Genomic DNA, 20,422 nt, shown 5'->3' with positions numbered 1-20,422 from the left:
TCTTGTTTTAGATAGAGGTTGATGGAGTTGAAATGGTACAATCAGTTAGACACCTTGCCTTGTGAGTGGTTTGTAGCAAAACAAAAAAAAAAACATACAAAGAAAAAAGCCCTTGACTTTATAGCCTGGGTGAGCCGCCACCTCTTTATTCCGACCTTGGGTCTACCTTCTCACCCACCCCAGTCCATGGGAATATGGTGATGGTGGTGGTGGTGGTGGTGGTGGTGATAATGGTTGGCCCCGGGTCGTGCACTTTTAACCAAACTAAGATCGGTCCAAAAAACCCGCAGTTACCGCCCGTGGCCCACTTTGAGCCTCCTTCTTCTTCCCTACCCGGTTTACTTGCACTCTCCTACTCTTGACCACACATATAGACAAATACGGGCCAGCTTACACCAAGAATCTTTCCCATACAAGAGATATTCGTGTCAATAACTGATACGTTTCTCGATATCTATATAGTATAGCTTACGGTTGGTTTGCTGAAGCTGACCCCTTGGCCCAGCCTGCTTCACTCAATATATCTCAAGCAAGCCCACGGCAAAGAGAAAGAAACAACAAGCAACAACCACGACAGACACGAGCCATGATGCTACTGCTTCCAACGGTAGCCTTGTACACACTGGTACAGCTACTACTGCTAGTGCAGCAGTCGCAGGGCCAGGCGTATTTTGACGTGACCGACAACGGCGACTCCTACATCCTCAACTCGCTAAACGACCACCACGTGGAGATGCAAATCTCGAGCATCCTCCAGAACGAGGCCCAGAAGTACAAGGACTATCCGCCGATTGTCTCCTTCCCCACGAAATCCCAACGCACGCTTGAGCCGGGACACATTCCTCCCTACGTGTTGGACTATTCGCCCTTGGTTTATTTATATAGCGAAGAACGATATTTACCATATGACATTGGCGAGTTTGTCACCAACTTCCACGTGCGGTACAAGAATGGCACTGTTGTTCCGGGAACGCAGGAGGGCATGGATATCGGCAAGTTGGCTGCATTGGGCGACGGTGGTAACTCGACGAAGAAGATGTACTTGACGCTGAACTCCAATTTCGACGCTGACCCCGACTGGATCACTGGTGTCAAGAACAAGCCGCTGTTGATCAATGGCGAGATCCGCGACGCGCCCGCGACGTTGATTGTGGTGGACAAGGGCAATGGCTGGGTTGATGCTTATTGGTTCTACTTTTATTCGTTTAATTTGGGCCCGTTTGTCATGGGGCAGGGCCCCTATGGCAACCATGTGGGAGATTGGGAACATTCGCTAGTTCGGTTCTACAAGGGGGAACCTGTGATTGTCTGGATGCTGGCGCATGGCGGCGGCGGCGCGTTCTACTACCACAATTTGGAAAAATGGCACATGGATGAGCGCCACCCCATCATTTTCAGCGCGATGGGCACCCATGCCAACTACCCGAGTGTCGGACAGCATCCGCATGACTTGCCCTATGACATATTATCCGACTTTACCGATCGCGGCCCGTTATGGAACCCCGAGCGCAATTATTTGGGGTACACTTTTGACGGCAAGAATGTGTGGCCCGCGACCAACAACTCGAATAAGAACTATATCGGACGCGAGTGGGCATACGGCAACTGGTTGCGCTTTAAAGGTCACTGGGGCGATCGCCAGTTGCCCGAGGATGACCCGCGGCAGAAGTACACCTTGATTGGCGGGCACAAGTACATTGACGGCCCCACGGGTCCGCTTCGGAAGAACTTGATGCGGATCGTGCCGTGCGAGCGGGCCAAGTGGTGGAATTTCTGGCGTGGCTGCAACGTGCGCCAGAATATCAAGTGGGGCGTTGGCGTTGAGAGTGAAGGGTACAACTGTGGCAACTTGTTTGTCAAGGTGCAGCCGGGGTGGGTGCGCAGTGCCTTGAACAAGATCACTTGGGGCGGTGGATTTTGCTACATCGTGGATCTACTTTACGGGTAGTGGGGAAAAAAAAAAAACCAAAAAAAAAAAAAGAAAAAGAGGGTATTGGGAAATGGAAAATGGGAAATGCTTAGATGTTTCTATGGTTGAGCACTTGCATCAGAAAAGATATTGTAAAGTAAGATTTTTGGGGGGGAAAGAAACGGGGTTGGGACGGGGGTTGTTTTATATTTTTTTGTTTATTTCTGTGAATTTATTAGACTTTAATGCAAGCGTTTTTGAATGAGAACTTTAGGGGCTAGCTACCAGAACCAAGCCAAACCAAACCAAACCAAACGTAGAACTGTTTATGTTCACTGACCTTGAAAAACTATGGTTTCCGTCACCTTGACGTCAACAACCGCACCTTTCTTTGTCCTCTTTGTCTCTGTCTCTGTATCTGCCTGTGGCTCAGGCGGAGGATCTAAGCTCGGGAGATTTGAAAGCTCATAAAATAGGTAAATTAACGATACCGCGATCAAACCGGTATACAACCAGAACCCTTTGCGTTTAAACTTGTTTAGCAACCTGTCTATGGGCGTATAGTATTTTTGGTAGATGATAATCAGCATTGCCGTGGGCCTCAATTCTTTTTTTTTTTTTTATAACGGAAAGGGGTTTGCTGATGGTTCAAGGGTGCAATTGAGCGGACTGGGTAAACTGAGTGAAGACTGGTGGAAACGTCTTACGAGTCTTGGGCTCTCTTGATCTCAATTGGATAGTTGATACAGTTGATATTGCTGATTGCAAAAGGGGGGGTGGGGGGATGGTTCTCTTTGGTCGTGCACTTTTGCAACAAAGATCACGTGCGTCGGAGACTCCGCGGAGTCCCCGAGGAGAGCACCCACAATAGCAATTTACCGACTCAGACGTTGAAACAAGAGGCAACAATACTTTGCCATTGGGGGGCGATTTTCCACAGTTTGTCCAGCTGCAAAGACCCACTTCCTTTCCACCACTATAGGCCCATTCACTTACTTGGTCAGAAGAAGAAACATCGCTAGTACTAGAATGTCAGACGTTAAAGGATACATTATTACGCTCAAGGAAGACACACCCGACTCGACTGCCGAGTCAATCAAGAACAAAATCAAGCAGATTGGGGGCAAGATCACCAACGAGTTCAGCTTGATCAAAGGGTTCGCGGTGCAATTGCCTGTTATTCATGCTGAGAGCTTGGGCAAGGACCACCCCGAGATCGCCAACGTCGAAGAAGATAAGGAAGTCCACACTCAATAGGGGGCTCATTGGAGCCAGCAAACTGGCCATAAATGCCTGTACGCGGCAGAGGTATGTCTTGTGTATTTCAATATACAATAGAGCAGTTTTATTCTTAGAGAGAGATCCGTGGTGGGGGTTCTGGGCAAGGTGTAGGCTCATGGCTCGTGCTGGTGCTCTTGTCATGGGGGGTGGTTGGTTTAGGGGGCAAGCGTGTGCCACGAGCTCCCGCGGCACGGTTTACGAGAAAAGGGGGCAATCATTTCTGGCTCTTTTTCTTCACTTCTTGTTCGACTCTAGGGGCAAAAGACAGCCAGTTCCTGAGGCATGGTGGTTGTAACTCCCGAATTGCGCCCCCCGCTTACCTGTCCCTTAAAAGAGGGACAGGTAATGTGGCGACTTGCAAGGTGGTTCTCGCGGGTTTGGTTATCGGCACATGGCTGGGGCGCCTCCCCCGGGATTTGAGGAAATTTCTCACCCCACCATTTTTCATTCCCCAATTCGCCTCCTCTTTATCTTGTTCAAAAGGCAAGAAAGAAACCCCCTCCACTTTTCAACATCCACTCGTTTCTTTCTGCTTATACTCACCACCATCGTAATCTCTTAACCTCCGAGCTGATTTCCTCGAAGAAAGCAAAAAAAAAAAAATGGGGTATGATCCGTTGAACAGACAGCCCAATTTCAAACCAATCGACCACCTCTATGACTCCCGTCTCCGGCAGTTTACAGATAAAGGGGGCCAGTACCCCCACTTGAACTTGCCCAAGTTCTACGATATCCACAGACAAGAGCTCGGCAACTTGCAGTCGTGGCGTGTTCCCGACGTCAACGGCCAGACCCAGAGACCGTTGTTCAGGGAGATCGATTTCGAGAGCGTTGAATGGGAGCATATCGGCTTGGGCTACGCTTTTGGACCCAGTTGGAAAACGTTTTGGGTGAAGTTTGAACTCGATATACCCAAGGAGTGGTTGAGTTACCAAGGCTTGGAGATTGAATGGGACTCCAACTCGGAGGCCTTGATTTACGATTCCAAAGGCTTGCCCTTGCAGGCATTCACCGGTGGTGGACAACGTAATTTGTTTGAAATACCGGCAAAGTTCCAAAAAAGTGGCAAGCAGTTGTTTTACATTGAAGTTGCCTGTAATGGCATGTTTGGCAATGGAGCCGAAGGTGAGCCCGACGCTAATCGATACTTTACCCTCAGCAAGGCGCACTTGGTGGTGCCCAATTTGGAAGCTAGAAAACTCTTTTGGGATTTCTGGATCTTGGGCGACGCTGCAAGAGAGTTCCCCGGTGGGTATTGGCAGAAACACCAGGCTGCTGACGTAGCCACCAAGATTATGAATGCTTTTGACCCCGAGGATTCTGCCAGTATTGGCAAGTGTAGAGAGTTGGCCAAAAGTTACTTGGGCCCCGATATCGACTCGGAAGAGGTGTTTGAAAAGGGCAAGAAAGTCGATGTGTTTGGCGTGGGAAACTGCCACATTGACACGGCGTGGGAATGGCCTTTCGCTGAAACCAAGAGGAAAATCGTTAGATCGTGGACCACCCAGTTGAAAATCGCCGACAAGTACCCCGAGTATGTCTTTGTTGCTAGTCAAATGCAACAGTTTAAGTGGTTGAAGCAGAGACAACCGGAAATTTTGCAAAAGATCCACGAAAAGTTTGCTACAAACCAGTTTATACCCTTGGGTGGATCATGGGTTGAAAATGACACCAATTTGCCCAATGGCGAAAGTTTAATTAGACAGTTTGTCTTGGGGCAGAGGTACTTGTTGGACGAGTTTGGTTTCCAGTCGAACATCTTTTGGTTGCCTGATACGTTCGGATATTCTTCTCAAATTCCACAAATTTGCCACTTGGTTGGTATTGATCGATTCTTAACTCAGAAGTTATCATGGAACAATATCAACACGTTTCCCTTGACGACTTTCAATTGGAAAGGAATCGATGGGTCCCAAGTTTTGGTCCATATGCCCCCGGCCAATACTTACACTGCTGAAGCCCATTTTGGCGATGTGTGGAGATCGCAACACCAACATAAAAACTTGAGGGATGTCCCCACCGGGTTGTTGCTTTACGGACACGGTGACGGAGGCGGCGGCCCCACCGAGGAAATGATTGAAAAATTGCGGAGATGCAGAGGTGTTAGCAACGAAGCTGGATTGTTGCCCTCTGTTGCCTTGGGCGTCACCATTGACGAATTTTATGATCATTTGTTGGAAAAGAGCAACCAAGGAGCTACATTGCCTACTTGGACTGGAGAAATCTATTTGGAGTTCCATAGGGGCACATACACTGTCCAAGCGCAAATCAAGAAGTTCATGAGACTAGGCGAGATTAAGCTTCACGATTTGGAGTACATTGCAGGGTACGTCAGTTTAGCTGAAAAGAAGTACAACTACCCTAGTAAACAGATTCAAGATCTTTGGGAAGACTTGTGCTTGTGCCAGTTCCACGATGTCTTGCCTGGAAGTTGTATTGGCATGGTTTACTATGAGGAAGTTTTCCCTATGTTGGATAAATTGTTGACAAAAGCCGACCAGTTGATTTACGAGGCCTTGGAAGCCACCACCACCACCACCACTACCACCAAGGGGGCAAGCAGAAAACAGGGCGAGGTCAAATTGTTGAATACTTTGGCTCATGACAGATTTAACGAGATTGTGGAAGTTGCCAAAGACGAACATCCGCAATTGTTTGAAATATTGGAAAGAAAAGGCCACCGCGCTAAAGATGGCAAGGTGAAGCTCAATGTCGATAGCGTCGATGGTCAAACCAGGATCAACAAAAAGGTCAAATACCCCTCGAGTGTCAAGACATCCGACGAGGGTTTTGTCTTGTCAAATGGTTTACTTGTTGCCAAGATCTCGTCCACTGGTATTGTCACGTCGCTTTATGATACAGTTGCAGAACGAGAAATCATTGACTCGACCCCCACTGCGCAAACCAAGCAAGATAACGAAGACGTGGGAGGTAACCAGTTTATCTTGTTTGATGACGAGCCCTTGAATTTCCCCGCTTGGGACACGGAGCTTTACTCGCTTGAAAAGTTTAAGCTTCTCAATGCTTCGAGCGCCAAGATTTTAAGCGACGACCCGTTGGAATCATCAATTCTCATCAAGCACAAGATTAGTCCTCATTCACATATCGAAACGGTGATTTCACTTGCGGGTCTCACTGATGCCCAATCTGAAAACAATTTCTTGAAGTTCAGCTCCACCGTGGAGTGGCACGAGACTTACAAGTTTTTAAAAGTGCAGTTCCCCACCACGATCCACTCGCAACTCGAAGCTAGTTACGAGACGCAGTTTGGTATCACCAAGAGACCAACGCACTACAACACCACGTGGGACGTGGCTAGATTCGAAGTGTGCCATCACAAGTTCATGGACCTTTCCGAGCCCAATTACGGAGTCAGTGTTTTGAACAATGGCAAATACGGAGGCTCGATCCACGGCAACTTGATCCGCTTGTCCCTTTTGAGAAGCGCCAAGGCCCCGGATAACCGTGCCGATATGGGAGTCCAGAAATTCGAATACGCCTTGTATCCGCACGCCGGTGCCTTGGGCATGCGCACCGTGCGTGCAGGCTACAATTTCAACTACAAATTGATCCCCACTACGGCTAATGTTTCCTTTAGTGACGCTATCAAGTTTGAAAGCCCCAAGAACCATTCTTCGTCGATTGTGCTCTCGCATATCAAGCGCGGTGAAAACGACTCTGACGTGAGCCAGTATCTGAAATTGACCAAGCGGGAGAAGTCCGTGGTTGTGCGTGTCTATGAGGCGTTGGGCGGGCAGAGCAGAGGCAAGTTGGTTATCGATGGGCTGATTTTGAAAGTTGACAAAGTTTACAAGGTTAACGCTTTGGAGTCGGAGGTTTTGGAGGAAGTTGAGTTTGACAAGGGGGTCGTTCCGTTTGTTTTGAAAGGGTTTGAGATTGGTACGTTTAAGATTTTGTTAAAATAGGTAGGTTTGTGTGGAGCTGATTTTACTCATCTGGGATGAGCTTTCTGGATTAAATTTTTTTAGATTTTTGTCCTTTTTTTTTGTTTTTAGAATGGATAGTATAGTGATAAATAAGTTTGAGAAGAAAGACTCCGGGGTGGATGATAGAAAACACTGCCAAATGGATAGTGCGGTTTCCTCTATAAATTAGTTTGTAGTGATAATTGAAGTGAAAAAGGGGTGGGGAACTAGTTTGGTTGTGACTACCGGTTGCAATTTGTTCCCTGTTGGCTGCAAAAATCACCCAACTTTAAAAACAATAACATCACGGTGGTTCCAAGGCCTCACCCTGGACTGAAGTAGACCGCTTGGTGCAAGAAACACAGCAATGGTAGTATATGAATCTACAAAATGTATTAATGCTGAGTCCATAAAGGGAGAGCTGCTGCAGATTGTACTGAGTGTTTCTAGGTGTTGCCCCATTGGGAATATTGCGCACTGAGGTTACGTTTATGGCTGCGAAAAAGCACAGGAACCATTTCGACTATTTGGCATTACAATATATACATTTTTAGAAATGCCCCCCCTCCCCGCTGACGCTTCTCCGCCGCAGCTATTCCCACCATCTTCTTCAATTTCACCACCATTAGATTTGGGCTCAAGCTCTGCCCTGCTTGGTACAGTAGAAAGCATCGACCTCCCACTTGAAATTTCAGAAATTGGACGAACTGCGAAAATGGACTCGTCCTCCTCTTCGCTTTTCTTAAACTCACCCACTCCTGCGTCGTCTACTATATCTTTACCACCACCGCCACCACCATTACCAGAGAAGCTTGAGTTTCCAAGCTGTATGAAACTCACCGAGGAACTTGAAAATGGAAAAGAGGATTGTACTTGTACCCATCAGAATCGAAAGTTTGCCAACAAAAAACAACAACGACCTGGAGTTAGATTCTCGGAGATAGTTGACGTGTTTGTCTATACTACTGATCTGACCTACGATAGTGACGATAACGACGTTGATGATGAACAAGGGCATCAGGAAAGGACGACGACGGCGTCGATGCACAACGGGCATACCTACAGAATCCAAGAGAAGCTTCAGGAGCTGAAGTTTTCGCGACGCCAATTTGGGAGTGAATCCCGCTCCATTGCCAAGTTTGAATCTTGCTATCGCGAGACGTTTGACTTGGAGCAGACTACGGATAGTAACACTTTATGGAACTCGTTCTTCTGAAGCATCCTCCCCCTCATTCGCCCCATTGAGTGTGAGTGCCATGTCTACTTTTTTTTTTGCTAGCTTATTTATTGCTCACTATGTATATTGCATATTTAATTTTCACGAATAGTTTTTGCGTGTGTGGGTTCGTTCGTTAAAGAACGCTGGATCGAATCAGCAGTTTGATGAATGTAACAATCTAGTTTATACAGAAGTGGGTATCAATTGTGCAAGTGATGTTTCATGAAGTAGGATTAGTTGAGAGTCTTCACGGGGCCTTCAAAAAACGAAAAAAAGCATCGCATCGCGCGCGATTCAAAGGTTTAACTACCACCACCACTGGCATACTTCACCACACCACTGGCATAACTCCAGTCCTCTTTGAAACAAGCAATGTCGATATCTATAGTAATAGACCAGCTCAAGGCGCCACCGCGGCCCTCAATAATACCAACGCTCTACCTCCTCCAAACTTCCAAATCCCAAATCTCCACCCTTTCAAAATCGCAGTTGCAGCACTTGACATCGCGCACTTTGCAGCTCGTGCGATCCCCAGACACGTATACGAGATGGTATGGGTTAAACGTGATGCTGGTGCTAGTTTCAAACTACGTGATCCTCGCTAACGACGGAGCCAATTTCATGACGCAACTCATGGCGATTTTGGAGAATTACAATTCCACCATCGACATCGTGATCTTGCGCCAGACGATTGAGTGTTTGATGGTGATGATGCGCGAGGTCAGGGATAAGCCCACGTTAACGAGAGAAATCTTGACTCCAAAGTTGGGCGCTGTGATTGCGTTATTGACTGAGCTTGTCCAGTTTGATGCCACGTTGTGCATTTCGAGCTTGTTTGAGATTTTGAGCCACCACCCCACCACGTTTAGACCGCATGCTAATAAATTCAGGGCGAAGTTGGTGGGGTTGGTGCGGGATGGGTTCGGTGAGTTTCCAAGTGATTTGAAGATGTGCGTGGGGCGCAGTTTGGCGATGTTGCCCGTTATTGAAAAGAATGAGCCCGAGGCTAAATGGGGCGCCGATGTCCGCGGGCTCATTGGAGAGATTTGCGGGTTGGTGAATGTTTACGCAGAGTTTTTGAACTTCAGAGATGATTCAAGCTTGGCTGGGTTGATCGCAAAGTTGCCCCAGGGGAAAAAGAGCAATAACAAGGATAATGATGGTGGTGATCAACAAGTGATTTTTGATCCGTTGGATATAGATTTGAACAGATTGGAAAGCGTGTTTGGGCTAAGTGACCGTGTTGAGTGTTTGATGGAGTTGTTGCTGTGCTTTTTGACCACGGGCGGAGTCTCGAGGTGCAAGGTGCCCTTGGGAAGTGTGCTCGTTTTGTGCGAGTTGATTTTCTCGATCAATACTCGATTCTTGAGCTTCAAGCTGGATGTTAGGGATAGTGAAGTTCGTCAAGTTGTTCAGGCTACGTTGAATCGTAACTATATTGCCGCGTACAAGTTGATGAATTCGTTGTTGAGTTTCAGAGGTGCGCTTGTGCCTCACTTGGGCCAGATTTTAAACATGATGGAGTTTATTATTCCAATGGTTCAGAATAAGAAGATCAACAGTGAAGCTGTTAAACGCTACGACGAGGTTTATGTGGAGTTGATCTCATGTGTGAGCAATTATTTGGATTTGGTTGGGGTGGTGCTGGACCAGGCCCTGATTTTACCCTTTGTTGATGTAGCATTGATCTTGATTGAGCCTAGAAATTTAGAGGCATCATCACAACCACAAGATCAGCAACAGCAACTTACCGGCGGAAACACAGACTCGACGGGGAAAAAGCATGCAAAAAAGAGAAAGAATCAGTCTGCTGCGCCGTTATCCGATATCCTCTCACACCAGCACTTGTTCCAATCCAGCGTGCCCCAGCAGAGTCTCACAGTCGTCGAGTCGTTTTTGAATCGCGTGATCCGCAAGGCTCCGCTTCCATCGAACCAGCATTACAAGATTTTGAAATTCATCATTCGTGAATGTATCCAGTACAAAAACTCGAGTTTGGAACACTCAGTCCCGAAACAATTGCGAGAGTTGCTAGTTGGTGCCGTGTTGAACCCTGGATATGGCAATAACAACATCTTGCCTATTGTATCGCTGATTTTAGGCCACGATGAGACCGTTTCGGTTTTCAATAATCCGCGATTGCCTGCGTTGCCGCAATATCGAAGTGATGCTGTTGATGAGGATTTCTTGGTGGAGGAAGAGGAGAGAGAGGAAGGAGATGGCGGCGAGGTGACGAGGGAAGTTAGTGCTAAGGAGTTGGCTATTCAGAAGTTATTGAAGGAACAACAAGCTGAGAAGGAACGAGCAGAACGGGAGAGACAAGCTGAAGCTGAAGCCAATGCGCGAGTGGGCACGGATGCTGATGCTGATGAGGGCAAGGAAACAAAAGTTGACTACAATTTCAGTATAAAGAGGCCATTGGAGGAAGAAACTGGACGAGCTGTTATTGAAAAGAAGGCAAAAGTAGAGGAAAAGAAGGCGGAAGCCGTGGTGGAGACAAAGAATGTCTCATCTTTCGTTAATGAAACTGAGCCAGCTGGTGAAAACAAAAATGATGAAGAAGAAAATCTAGATGATGGGTCCGATTTTGAAATGCCCGAGATCAACATGGAGCTGGATACGGAAGAAGAAGAGGAAGAGGAGTAGAGGAATAGAGGAGTAGAGGAATAGAGGAGTACATGTCGGTATAGATGTAATCTAGAAGGGGAAAGTTGGCGTCGCGCCGCACGTCTTCCCCGATTAGGATCAAATGCGCAGCACCTCACTCTCTTATTCTTTTTAAGAACAGTTCCAACTTTACCAACCTGCCCCCGACTCATGCCCTGGAGACAGCCATCCAAAAGGACAAACAGAGGGTAACCAACCTGCCATTAGATTAAAGATTGGAAAAAATGTCCAATGGTTTTAATTCCAGTTTCAATTTCTATTTGTTTGAAGACATTTCGCCGCTAGATATTACCATACTCATAGCTATCGGTCTCCATAGTTCATATAAAACGCGCGAGGACCTATCGCCACGGGATCTACTCCAGATCTGCAGACTAGTAGAACACAAGCTAGAGCCCGAGGAGATACCCAAATACAATGACTTGGGTACATTTCTCACCATTTTTGATTCGCGGTTTGCTCATATTTTACAAGCCGAATCGTGGCGGATCCAAGATGTTGAAGATTTGAATCTGTTGATTCGACACCGGCGCGAATCGTTGTCGGACTCGTCCAACGCCGTGGTGCGGGACGCGGTGGGTGTCAATTGGAAAATTGGCGCCAAGTCCGTGTTTGGCACGTTTGTCATGCGTGTTTGTGCCCAGTATGAATTGTTGGAGTTTGATGGGTGTGCTCAACTTTACCAATCCTTTGTTGGGTTTCGAGAAAGCACCAGCACGAAATTTGTTAATACTAGGACCCATTATCGTCACCACGAAGAACAAGAAGAAGAAGAACAAGGACAAGACGAAGTGAATGATGATGATGAAGACGATGATGTTGTTGGCGAACGGCTATACAACGCGTTGGAACACCAATTGAGCAAGATTGGAGCAAAGAGGCTGCGGAACAAAAAGAGTGCCGCGGTGACTATTTCGCGATCCAAGCTCGATATGGAGAAATTGGTTGATCGGCAGATTGCCGTGTTGGAAAGCCACGGCACGCCCACGCCGGGGTACTTGCGCGAAATCTTGAACATGATGACCAATGTCGGGACAGGGTCCGGCGGACACGAGCCCAACTTCCATGCTGTTCCTTCGTGCTATTACTTGAACTACTTGGAGCATCTAGCATGCTCAGATTACAACTCTGCTGTCGACTCATTACACCAGTATTTTGATTACATGGTGTCGAACAATTCAAAATACTTTTACCATTTCGCTTTGGTGTCCAAGGCTTCACTACACCTGTTTTTCGGGGAGGATAAACAGGCAATCGATGCTATAGTTGAAGCGATCAGCGTTGCTCGAGAAAACAAAGATAATGCAACGTTGACCTATATACTTAGTTGGTTTTACAACTTTATGCAGAATAAACCCTGGTTGTGGCAGCTGCAGGATTTGTTCAGTAAAGAAAGTCAAGAACACCTATTGGACTTTTTGATCAAAAAAAGCTCGAGTGTCAATTCGCTGTTGCTCGCGATAAATCTTGGATTTGAAACGATGCGTTTAGTTCGCAACGGATCGTGTGGCGTGGATGAATACATGGGCAATCTCGCCAAGACCATGTTTATTGCTGTGAATGACGACATTGGCGCAACGACGTTTGTGCGGTGTGCCGAGTTGGCATCCTGCGTCTGGCAGATGGTGGGTGTAACTCCACTAGCTCAGGCATACGGAGATTTGGCCTTGCGATATAGTTTGAAATCCTCGGACAATGTCAGTATTCTAAGCAGGAGACTCTATCGCGAGTTTTCGCAGGGCCGAGACCGAGACAAGTGCGTGCTGGAAATGGCTGATCTCAAGCTGAGTTATTTCTTGCACAATGACGATGACTCGTTATATAACTCGATCCAGATCCGGTACTTGATGATGCAAGCGAAAATCAGTTTGATCCAAGGCCGCGCGCGAATGGCAAGAGAGTTGATCTCGGTGTTGCTCGACTCGGATTGCAAGGACTTGGAGTTGAAGACGGAGTTATTGATGCTCGAGATTGAAGTGTGCAAGGCGTTTGGCAACTATCTGGATGCCTTGGATAAGCTTGCTGCGATTCCAGTGCTGGATGGGTATTTGATGCTTCGGTTGAACATTTTGAAGTGCGAGATTTTCCATCTTTCAGGCAACCCGTATCGTGTCTTGTCCACTGTGGTTCAAAGCATCGAGCTGTGTAGGAGATTTGGGTTTGTTGCGTTGCTTATCCAAGCCCAAACGTGTCTTATTCTGATGTTGAGCAGCTTGGGTTACGAAAAGGATGCCGCGAGATTGAGAGATGAGATTATGCCCACCGTTGAAAGCTACGGCAATGAAGATTTCCGAAAGATGGCTATAAAACAAACTTGAACCTTGAACCCTCTCACGCCAGGGAAAACCGTATCCATCAACTCCACTTACAAGTCTACGCTTGGGTAAGATTTTCTTTTTTTTTTTTTTTTTGAACAAATCTATCTAAATCTTTAAGAATATTTCCCACTCTGTGTATTATCTATAGTATCTTGAATCATCATCATCACCACCATGAGCTCCTAGTTCCTCTTTATCCCCGGTTATCATTGGCTCCTCTTCTTATTATGCTCGTCGACATCCAATCTAGCCAATATCAAAGAAGCGCTCTGCAACTGAATCACATTGGCAATCTGCTTGAAAATCCAAATCGGGGTACTCAACACCGCCATAATGGTACCAAGATAAAAGAAGCCATAGTATCTCAAATATATGGCCACGTAGAACAACTCGTTCAAGGCACAAACGGCAAAGAGCACCTTCCTGTTGGTGTAGTACAAATTCAACAACTTCAGCTGCGAGGCCTCGACATTCTTGTGACTAGTGGAGCCGGCCGACAACATGGCGTACATGTGGATATAGTGCGACGCCAAGTCCAAACTCACCAACACCTGCCAGACAAAGGTGAACTGAGGATACAATACGGCCAAGTAGACGATAAGCGACGACGTGGCGCACCGATCAGTCACCATGTCCAACACGGCCCCAAACCTCGTCCCTTGGTTGAACTTGCGGGCCGCGTAGCCGTCAAACGCATCGAGAATCGAAGATATCCCGTAGAACACCACCGTGGGCACGGGGTAGCGGGGCATGCATAGGAATGAGATTATTGCCGTTATTATGCGGAGGTAGCCTATCTGGTTGGGAATATATAGGAGAATCGTTTGCACGTCGACCTTTTTCTGGGGCAACGACATGGTGCAACAACGTGAAACGAGGCCGTGTAGCTAAATAAACGTGGTCTATGTGCGGTTTGAAGGAGGTGTGCTTGAACGAAATCAAGTTGTTGAATGGAAACTTCGGGATCGGCGTTGAGCAATCACAGCGAACCGAGACGGGCGGTTATCTCTTTCTGAGTGCTCCTTTTTTCTGCTCAATTGTAGATTGAACACCAATCTGCTATGACAAGCCTGGAGGGGACGGGGGATGGGCCAGAGAGGGAGCCAATGGAGCTGGGACTTGGGGGAGTGGTTTCTTGAACTGCAGTTGAAAGAAGTTTGGTCAATTTTTTTTTTTGATTTTTTTTTTCAGCCAGAGAGGAAGTTTACCACCTTGGGGAATACCGACCAACAGCCATCACTGTAGACACCATCTATTACCACCAGTATTGCCGTTACCACCGCCAGCAAGAGCAGTCGGGATGATTGATTTCCTACATTGCAAGGTTAATCTTATATTGAAAGACGGCTCCGTGTCTTCGGGCACTATTTCGTTTGTTGACAGCCGACAAATCACGTTGAAGGATGCCGTAAATTCCAAAGACCCATCGATCACGTTCCCGTCGTTGACGTTGCCCAACTCGAATGTGGCAGACTTGAGTATAATACAGTTGCAGCAGAATAACGGGAACAACAACAGCAAGAAGAAGCCGAAACAACAGGGCAAGAGTGCCGAGTTGACAGACGATGCCATCTTGTTTGCTTCGAAACCGTCGAGGTCGGGCACGGCAACGCCCAAGCCCAAGTCCTCGGACAGCTCCAACAACCAGCACCAGGGCCAGAGCCATTTGAAGGACTTGGATGTGAAAGTTGAAGACGCCAAGCTGAAGGAGTTTGATTTTGAGGCCAATTTAGCCATGTTTGATAAAAAGGCCGTGTTTGATAATTTTAGAAAGAAGGATCATACTCAGTTGAACGATAGACTAGTGGGTCATAACAGGATCGAAGACGTGAAACTCCAACACCAGCACCAGCAGCACCAGCAGCAGCAGCAGCAAAAACAGCAGAAGAAGGAAAAATATGACAACGATGAAATGGTGTTGGGTGCCGTGCCCAAGGATAACTGGGATGCTATTGGACAAACGATGACGGATAAGCGCAAGGAAAGCACGCCAACCGACTCCACTCGAGCAACCTCGCAACGTCAAAACAGTCAGGACAGATTTAAAACGAGAAACTTTACATTTGTCAATTCAAGCGATGGTAAACCTGTTCAAACAGCCTCGCCCGTGCAACTATTGGAGATTGAGCGATTGTCCGAAGATAGCACCGGTATTACGCCTTTGATGATGGCCGAGACGTTAGCTACCAACCTAAGCCAGTTGATTATGGACAAGTGTCTCGGTGGATCCGTGCGCTTGAGCAACCGAAATAACCACAACTTGCCTCCGTTGGTGTTGCTATTGATTGGTAGTGGCAGATGTGGAAGCAGAGCATTTGCCACCGGCCGCCAGTTGAGTAACCATGGCGTGAGAGTCTTGGCATTTGTCATATCCTATGACGAGTCCGATGCTGAATTACAACAGCAGTGGAAACTTTTCGAATCCATTGGTGGCAAAGTTGTCACTAGCAATTTTGACGAGTTGATCGACATAACCGAGAACCAGTTAAACACCCCCGTGGAGTTGATAATTGACGCTTTGCAAGGTTACGATGACCATTTAGAAGACATCTTTTATCAAGCCGACGATCAAAAGACCTTGGCTAAGGTTATCACTTGGTGCAATTCCTCGCTGCAAAGACTGAAGATCATGTCCTTGGACTTGCCCTCGGGGATCGATGGTGGATCAGGCACCTTGACGGAAGAAAACCAAAAGATCGAGTGCCAATGGTGTATCTCGATGGGATTGCCATTGACTGGAATCTTGCTCGGTTACAAGAATGAAGTCTTGGAGTATGACATGGAAGACGACAGCAATGGAGAACAGCAAGACGAAATCGTCCACTACTTGGTTGATTGTGGCATTCCAAACAAGATATACCTGATGAAACCCAATTTGAGAAAGTTTGACAAATTCTGGTGCTGTGCCGAAAGCTGTATTAAATTGAATGTTACCACCACTTAGGCGGTGGAACACTGCTGGCGCCTACTAGTAATACTACAGTGTAATACAAAAACCACTTTCCACTTGGCTCTTCCTACTAACTAGGGTTAGTACCTTGGTGTTTTCAGACTTGTTGTAGTTACATTGGAAGTGAAATATTTGAATAAAACAATCTCGACGTCTTCGCGGTCTCTGGCAAAACATCACCAACTTTTTTTTTTAACACCACCAACAAACCGTCATCACCAACTTATCCCTCATCCACCACGGTCGAATCGCCACAACGACGATGAGCTCACTAGATAGGGACAATTATTATCAGCAGAATCAACAGCAGCAACAGCATGTAGAACCAGAATTCAATTTATTTGGAAATTCACGTAATAGTAAACCAAAGACAACCACCACCATTGGCAACAACAACAACAGCAACAGCGACAACAACGGCATATTCACGAAGGCTACGCCAGGCGCTTGGAGTTTTAACAACTCCCCAATAGACCCATCAGCAAACCATTCCACTCATGCATCGCCTTTTGACTTGAAACCAAATGGGAACCTGCTGCTGTTCAACTCGTCATTTTCAACTAGCGCAAGGCCGTCCAGGACCAGCGGCGGGAACTTGCTCAATTCATGGACTAGAGACAGGATAGGACAAACTGCGTCGGCTGCCAACTCTTTCCGTCCTTTCAAGGACTTGCCTGACCACTCATCGTCATCATCATCAAAGTTAAACAACCTCGTTCCGCCTTCGAGGAACTTGGTGATTGATGATGCATCGACAAAGCCCAATTTATTCGATTTACAACCAGATAGTAATGGTGGTGTTGGTGGTGCAAAGATGACGAAGCAAGAGGTGGTCAAGCCTCAAGAGCAGCAAAGACCATGGTCAAGATTGGGACAATTGTTTAGTTTGTTTTCCAAGAAGGATGACAAAGAGAAGAAGAAGAATAAAAAAGACGGCACGACGAGGAGTAAAGTGAGCTATCACACTCCAAATACAATCACACCGCGAGGCTTGTCTACTCCTTCGTATAAAGCAGTTGATATCAGGCGTACTGGCCATATGAAACGGCTTGTCTTGAAATCCAAACCTGTAAAATATCATCTTATCGATGTCAATAAAGTTCTCAGTTCTAGGAGAAACAAAGTTGTAACATACACAAAGTCTGCAGAGCATCTATTGAAGAATGAAGATAGTGATATTGATATTGACGATGATGATGATGATGATGATGATCATGACGAAATTGAGAATGTAAAGGAAGAGAGTCAACGAAAGGTTTTCTCAAAACAGACCTTTGATGTGCCGGACATCAAAGGAAAGAAAGATAAAGGGAAGGAGGAGGAGACGATGGTAGAACCCAAAAAAGGACAAGAGACGGATTTTGAACTGAGGGTTAGTGATGCCGGGTACTGGACTTCACCCCTGATTGAGGAGCTTGCGGGCTTGAGCGAGAATGAGCTTTCTAATGTGGAGAATTTCATTATTGGAAGAGTTAAATATGGACAAATTGCATATGATTATCCCGTTGACTTGAGCAAAGTTAAGCGTGAAGCTGAATTAAAAAACATACCGTTTCTGGAGCAGTTGTTTGAAAACACGGTGCAATTCCAACCACAGACGATATTGACGTACAAGAACGAAACGCACAAGCCCAGTTTGGGCACCGAGTTGAATGTCCCTGCAACCATTACTTTAGAAGGAATCGTCAATGGGAAACCAAGCCTTCATGAGCAAATTGAGTTTTTAAAAAGCCAAACTGGTATGGAATATATTTCGTACAATCCAAAGACTTTGACATGGGTGTTTAGAGTCAAACATTTTAGTATATGGGGATTAGTGGATGCAGATGACGAGAAGCAAAAAGATTTGGTGACACTCAAGAGGAAGCAGGATGCCAAGGAGGCGGAGGCGTTGTTGGAGTACTCTAGAATATACGAAAGTGAAGACATCAACCAGGAATTGAAAAAGCAGAAACTAAATGAAGATGCAAAAATTGTGCCTGGTGGATGGAAGTATCCTACAACGTCAGTGGTAGGTAATGACATTTTAGACCTTAAGCGAGAATTGGTCAACCGTGAGATTGAACAAGAATTGAGCCGGTTCAGTGACAGTGAAGCAGTTGATCTTAGCGGCAAAGTTGATGGCATCAACATTGATGATTCAGACGTGGGAGAAGAACCAGAAGAAGAGGAAGATGTCGAAGAGACAAAAATCAATGTGTACGAGCCCATTATTGAAGATGAGTCGGTTTTCAACAAGATCAGAAATGACTTGGTTGTTTCTACTGCTAGCAATTGGTTGCTACAATTGGAATTGGCAAACCAATTTGATTCTGCCTTTTCGCCGTTGGCAGTGGAGGCAGACCAGAGCAAGGAAAAGTTGACTTTTTCCAAAGTGGATGACATTCTTTTCTCCGACTTCAACAACAAACCCAGACAAGTTAGCAACCTGGAACTATTTGCTCCTGTCTTTGAAGCTGCCGATGATGAGCAAGCTTTGTTTGACGATGGCATTTTGCTTTTGTTTGAGAAAATACTCGGCAATTGTGCGTCGTTGAGCACAACTAGAAAGAACGGTATTCCCAAGTTGGCCCCTAAAGCGGACTTGACCTTTGCCGAGCTTCAGCCTCTGGCTGGTCTGGCTGGCGCAGACGACATGCAAATTGATCTAGCCTCGATTCTTTTTGACGACAATGGCCCACCATCCAAAAAAAATGAGCAGCAGCAGCAGCAGCAGTTGCACAAGTTTGCCCAATGGCTCAAGCAATATAACCAATTCAGCGTCAGTGACCTTCTAAAAAGGCACAAGTTTGACTATCTAGAATGTGCCTTGGTCTGTCTAGTGACCAATGACACCGTGAGGGCAATTGAGTTTGCCCTAAAGTCAGGAAGCGAGCATCTTGCCGTGATTCTAACTTTGGCCAATGCTAGGAGTCTGGTTGTTGAGAAATCAGCTAGGGAGCAACTACAGAAATGGAAACAGATTGATTCCAAACTTGTTCCCAGTGCCATTGTGAAAATATACCAGATCTTGGCTCGCGATTTGACCAGTTTGTCACAGAAACTACCCTGGAACTTAGCCATTGGCTTGAACTTGTTCTTTGGCGACTTCACAGATTTGAAATCCTTGGTAAGCGAGTTTGAAGCTGTATTACCGGGAAAGGATGCCGTTGCAGAGATGTTGAAGATTTTTATTTCAAACGAGTTTCAAGTGGCAAAATTGCTGCAATCTGCATTGCCTATGAAAATGCAATGGTTGCTTTGCTTGGTTTTGGCGAAACTGGACTATGACAATATCACTAGAGCGTTTGGATCACAGTTGGAGTCTAGTGGATTCTGGATCGAGTCATTAGTGGTCTACTCTAGCATGGCCAACGATGAGCAAGCTCACCAGCATATAAAAGGTGTGCTCATCAAAAAGATTGGCCAAGTGCACCAACTCACCAATGTCGAAGAAAAGTATTTGGTTGATAACTTGAAAGTTCCTCAATCGTTGATTTACGAAGCCATGGCTATTGAGAGACGCAAACGACGAGATTACTGGGGCGAAGCGGATTTGCTCATACTCAATAGCAAGTGGGAAGACGTCCACAACACCATTGTAACTGAATTGGGGCCCGATGCTGCAATCTCGTGCTCGAGCTGGGATATAAACAAGCTAACAGCGGTTTTCCACAAGATTCCCGAAAACGGATTGATTGTATCGCAGTGGAACAAAGGTGCTGGGATATATGAAAACTTCTTTGCCTTGAGAAGGAACAACAAGGACTCCGAGGTGATTAATTTTTTGATCGACCACTTGCCACTCACTACCCCAAAATCAAAGAAGGAGAAGCTTGCTTTGAACTTGGTTGGTAAATTCGTGGGTGACTTGGCTTTAGAGAATGACAAAATCGGAGACCCGAAACGGAAAAAGATTTTGGAGTTTCCACTTGACGAAGTGAATAGAAGTTACTTCAGCTTGAGATTGAACCAAGCCAGGAAGTAAGTAAGTAAGTAAGTAAGGAGTTGTTATAGAAATTGTAAAATTTAGACTCTAAGTGCCATCGCCTGAACATCATTGAAGGGAGATGGAACTCGTGATAATTTGATCTTCTGCTTCTGGAAAAAAAAAGAGAGTGCGCGGTGCTTACAAATTTCCATCCACTGGTGCTTCTCATCAGTCAACGTTCT

The 20,422-nt window shown here is 46.3% G+C and overlaps 8 protein-coding genes across 8 annotated transcripts; 7 read left to right on the top strand and 1 right to left on the bottom strand. All coding sequences in view use genetic code 12, as the record gives it.

Moving 5' to 3' along the window:
* Nucleotides 1-586: 586 nt before the first annotated feature.
* LODBEIA_P39910 (uncharacterized protein) lies at nucleotides 587-1,948 on the top strand (the record flags this gene model as incomplete). The annotated part of the gene is made up of 1 exon (XM_066974162.1): nucleotides 587-1,948. The coding sequence occupies one exon, from the start codon at nucleotides 587-589 to the stop codon at nucleotides 1,946-1,948; it is 1,362 nt and encodes a 453-aa protein (XP_066830929.1).
* A 990-nt stretch (nucleotides 1,949-2,938) lies between these two features.
* LODBEIA_P39900 (uncharacterized protein) lies at nucleotides 2,939-3,166 on the top strand (the record flags this gene model as incomplete). Its single annotated transcript, XM_066974161.1, has 1 exon — nucleotides 2,939-3,166. The coding sequence occupies one exon, from the start codon at nucleotides 2,939-2,941 to the stop codon at nucleotides 3,164-3,166; it is 228 nt and encodes a 75-aa protein (XP_066830928.1).
* Nucleotides 3,167-3,792: 626 nt separating this feature from the next.
* Nucleotides 3,793-7,116, top strand: LODBEIA_P39890 (uncharacterized protein; the record flags this gene model as incomplete). Its single annotated transcript, XM_066974159.1, has 1 exon — nucleotides 3,793-7,116. The coding sequence occupies one exon, from the start codon at nucleotides 3,793-3,795 to the stop codon at nucleotides 7,114-7,116; it is 3,324 nt and encodes a 1,107-aa protein (XP_066830927.1).
* Nucleotides 7,117-8,707: 1,591 nt separating this feature from the next.
* LODBEIA_P39880 (uncharacterized protein) lies at nucleotides 8,708-10,981 on the top strand (the record flags this gene model as incomplete). Its single annotated transcript, XM_066974158.1, has 1 exon — nucleotides 8,708-10,981. One exon carries the CDS (start codon nucleotides 8,708-8,710, stop codon nucleotides 10,979-10,981), a length of 2,274 nt encoding a protein of 757 aa, XP_066830926.1.
* Nucleotides 10,982-11,226: 245 nt separating this feature from the next.
* Nucleotides 11,227-13,320, top strand: LODBEIA_P39870 (uncharacterized protein; the record flags this gene model as incomplete). Its single annotated transcript, XM_066974157.1, has 1 exon — nucleotides 11,227-13,320. One exon carries the CDS (start codon nucleotides 11,227-11,229, stop codon nucleotides 13,318-13,320), a length of 2,094 nt encoding a protein of 697 aa, XP_066830925.1.
* A 206-nt stretch (nucleotides 13,321-13,526) lies between these two features.
* Nucleotides 13,527-14,177, bottom strand: LODBEIA_P39860 (uncharacterized protein; the record flags this gene model as incomplete). Its single annotated transcript, XM_066974156.1, has 1 exon — nucleotides 13,527-14,177. One exon carries the CDS (start codon nucleotides 14,175-14,177, stop codon nucleotides 13,527-13,529), a length of 651 nt encoding a protein of 216 aa, XP_066830924.1.
* A 443-nt stretch (nucleotides 14,178-14,620) lies between these two features.
* Nucleotides 14,621-16,264, top strand: LODBEIA_P39850 (uncharacterized protein; the record flags this gene model as incomplete). Its single annotated transcript, XM_066974155.1, has 1 exon — nucleotides 14,621-16,264. The coding sequence occupies one exon, from the start codon at nucleotides 14,621-14,623 to the stop codon at nucleotides 16,262-16,264; it is 1,644 nt and encodes a 547-aa protein (XP_066830923.1).
* Nucleotides 16,265-16,532: 268 nt separating this feature from the next.
* On the top strand, nucleotides 16,533-20,237 carry LODBEIA_P39840 (uncharacterized protein; the record flags this gene model as incomplete). Its single annotated transcript, XM_066974154.1, has 1 exon — nucleotides 16,533-20,237. The coding sequence occupies one exon, from the start codon at nucleotides 16,533-16,535 to the stop codon at nucleotides 20,235-20,237; it is 3,705 nt and encodes a 1,234-aa protein (XP_066830922.1).
* Between the last annotated feature and the right edge of the window lie 185 nt (nucleotides 20,238-20,422).

The sequence above is a fragment of the Lodderomyces beijingensis genome, assembly GCF_963989305.1.
Source record: "Lodderomyces beijingensis strain CBS 14171 genome assembly, chromosome: 5".
NCBI classification, from domain to species: Eukaryota; Fungi; Ascomycota; class Pichiomycetes; order Serinales; family Debaryomycetaceae; genus Lodderomyces; species Lodderomyces beijingensis.
Note: the sequence above shows the minus strand (reverse complement) of the source record. Positions and strands in the feature narration are given on the sequence as shown.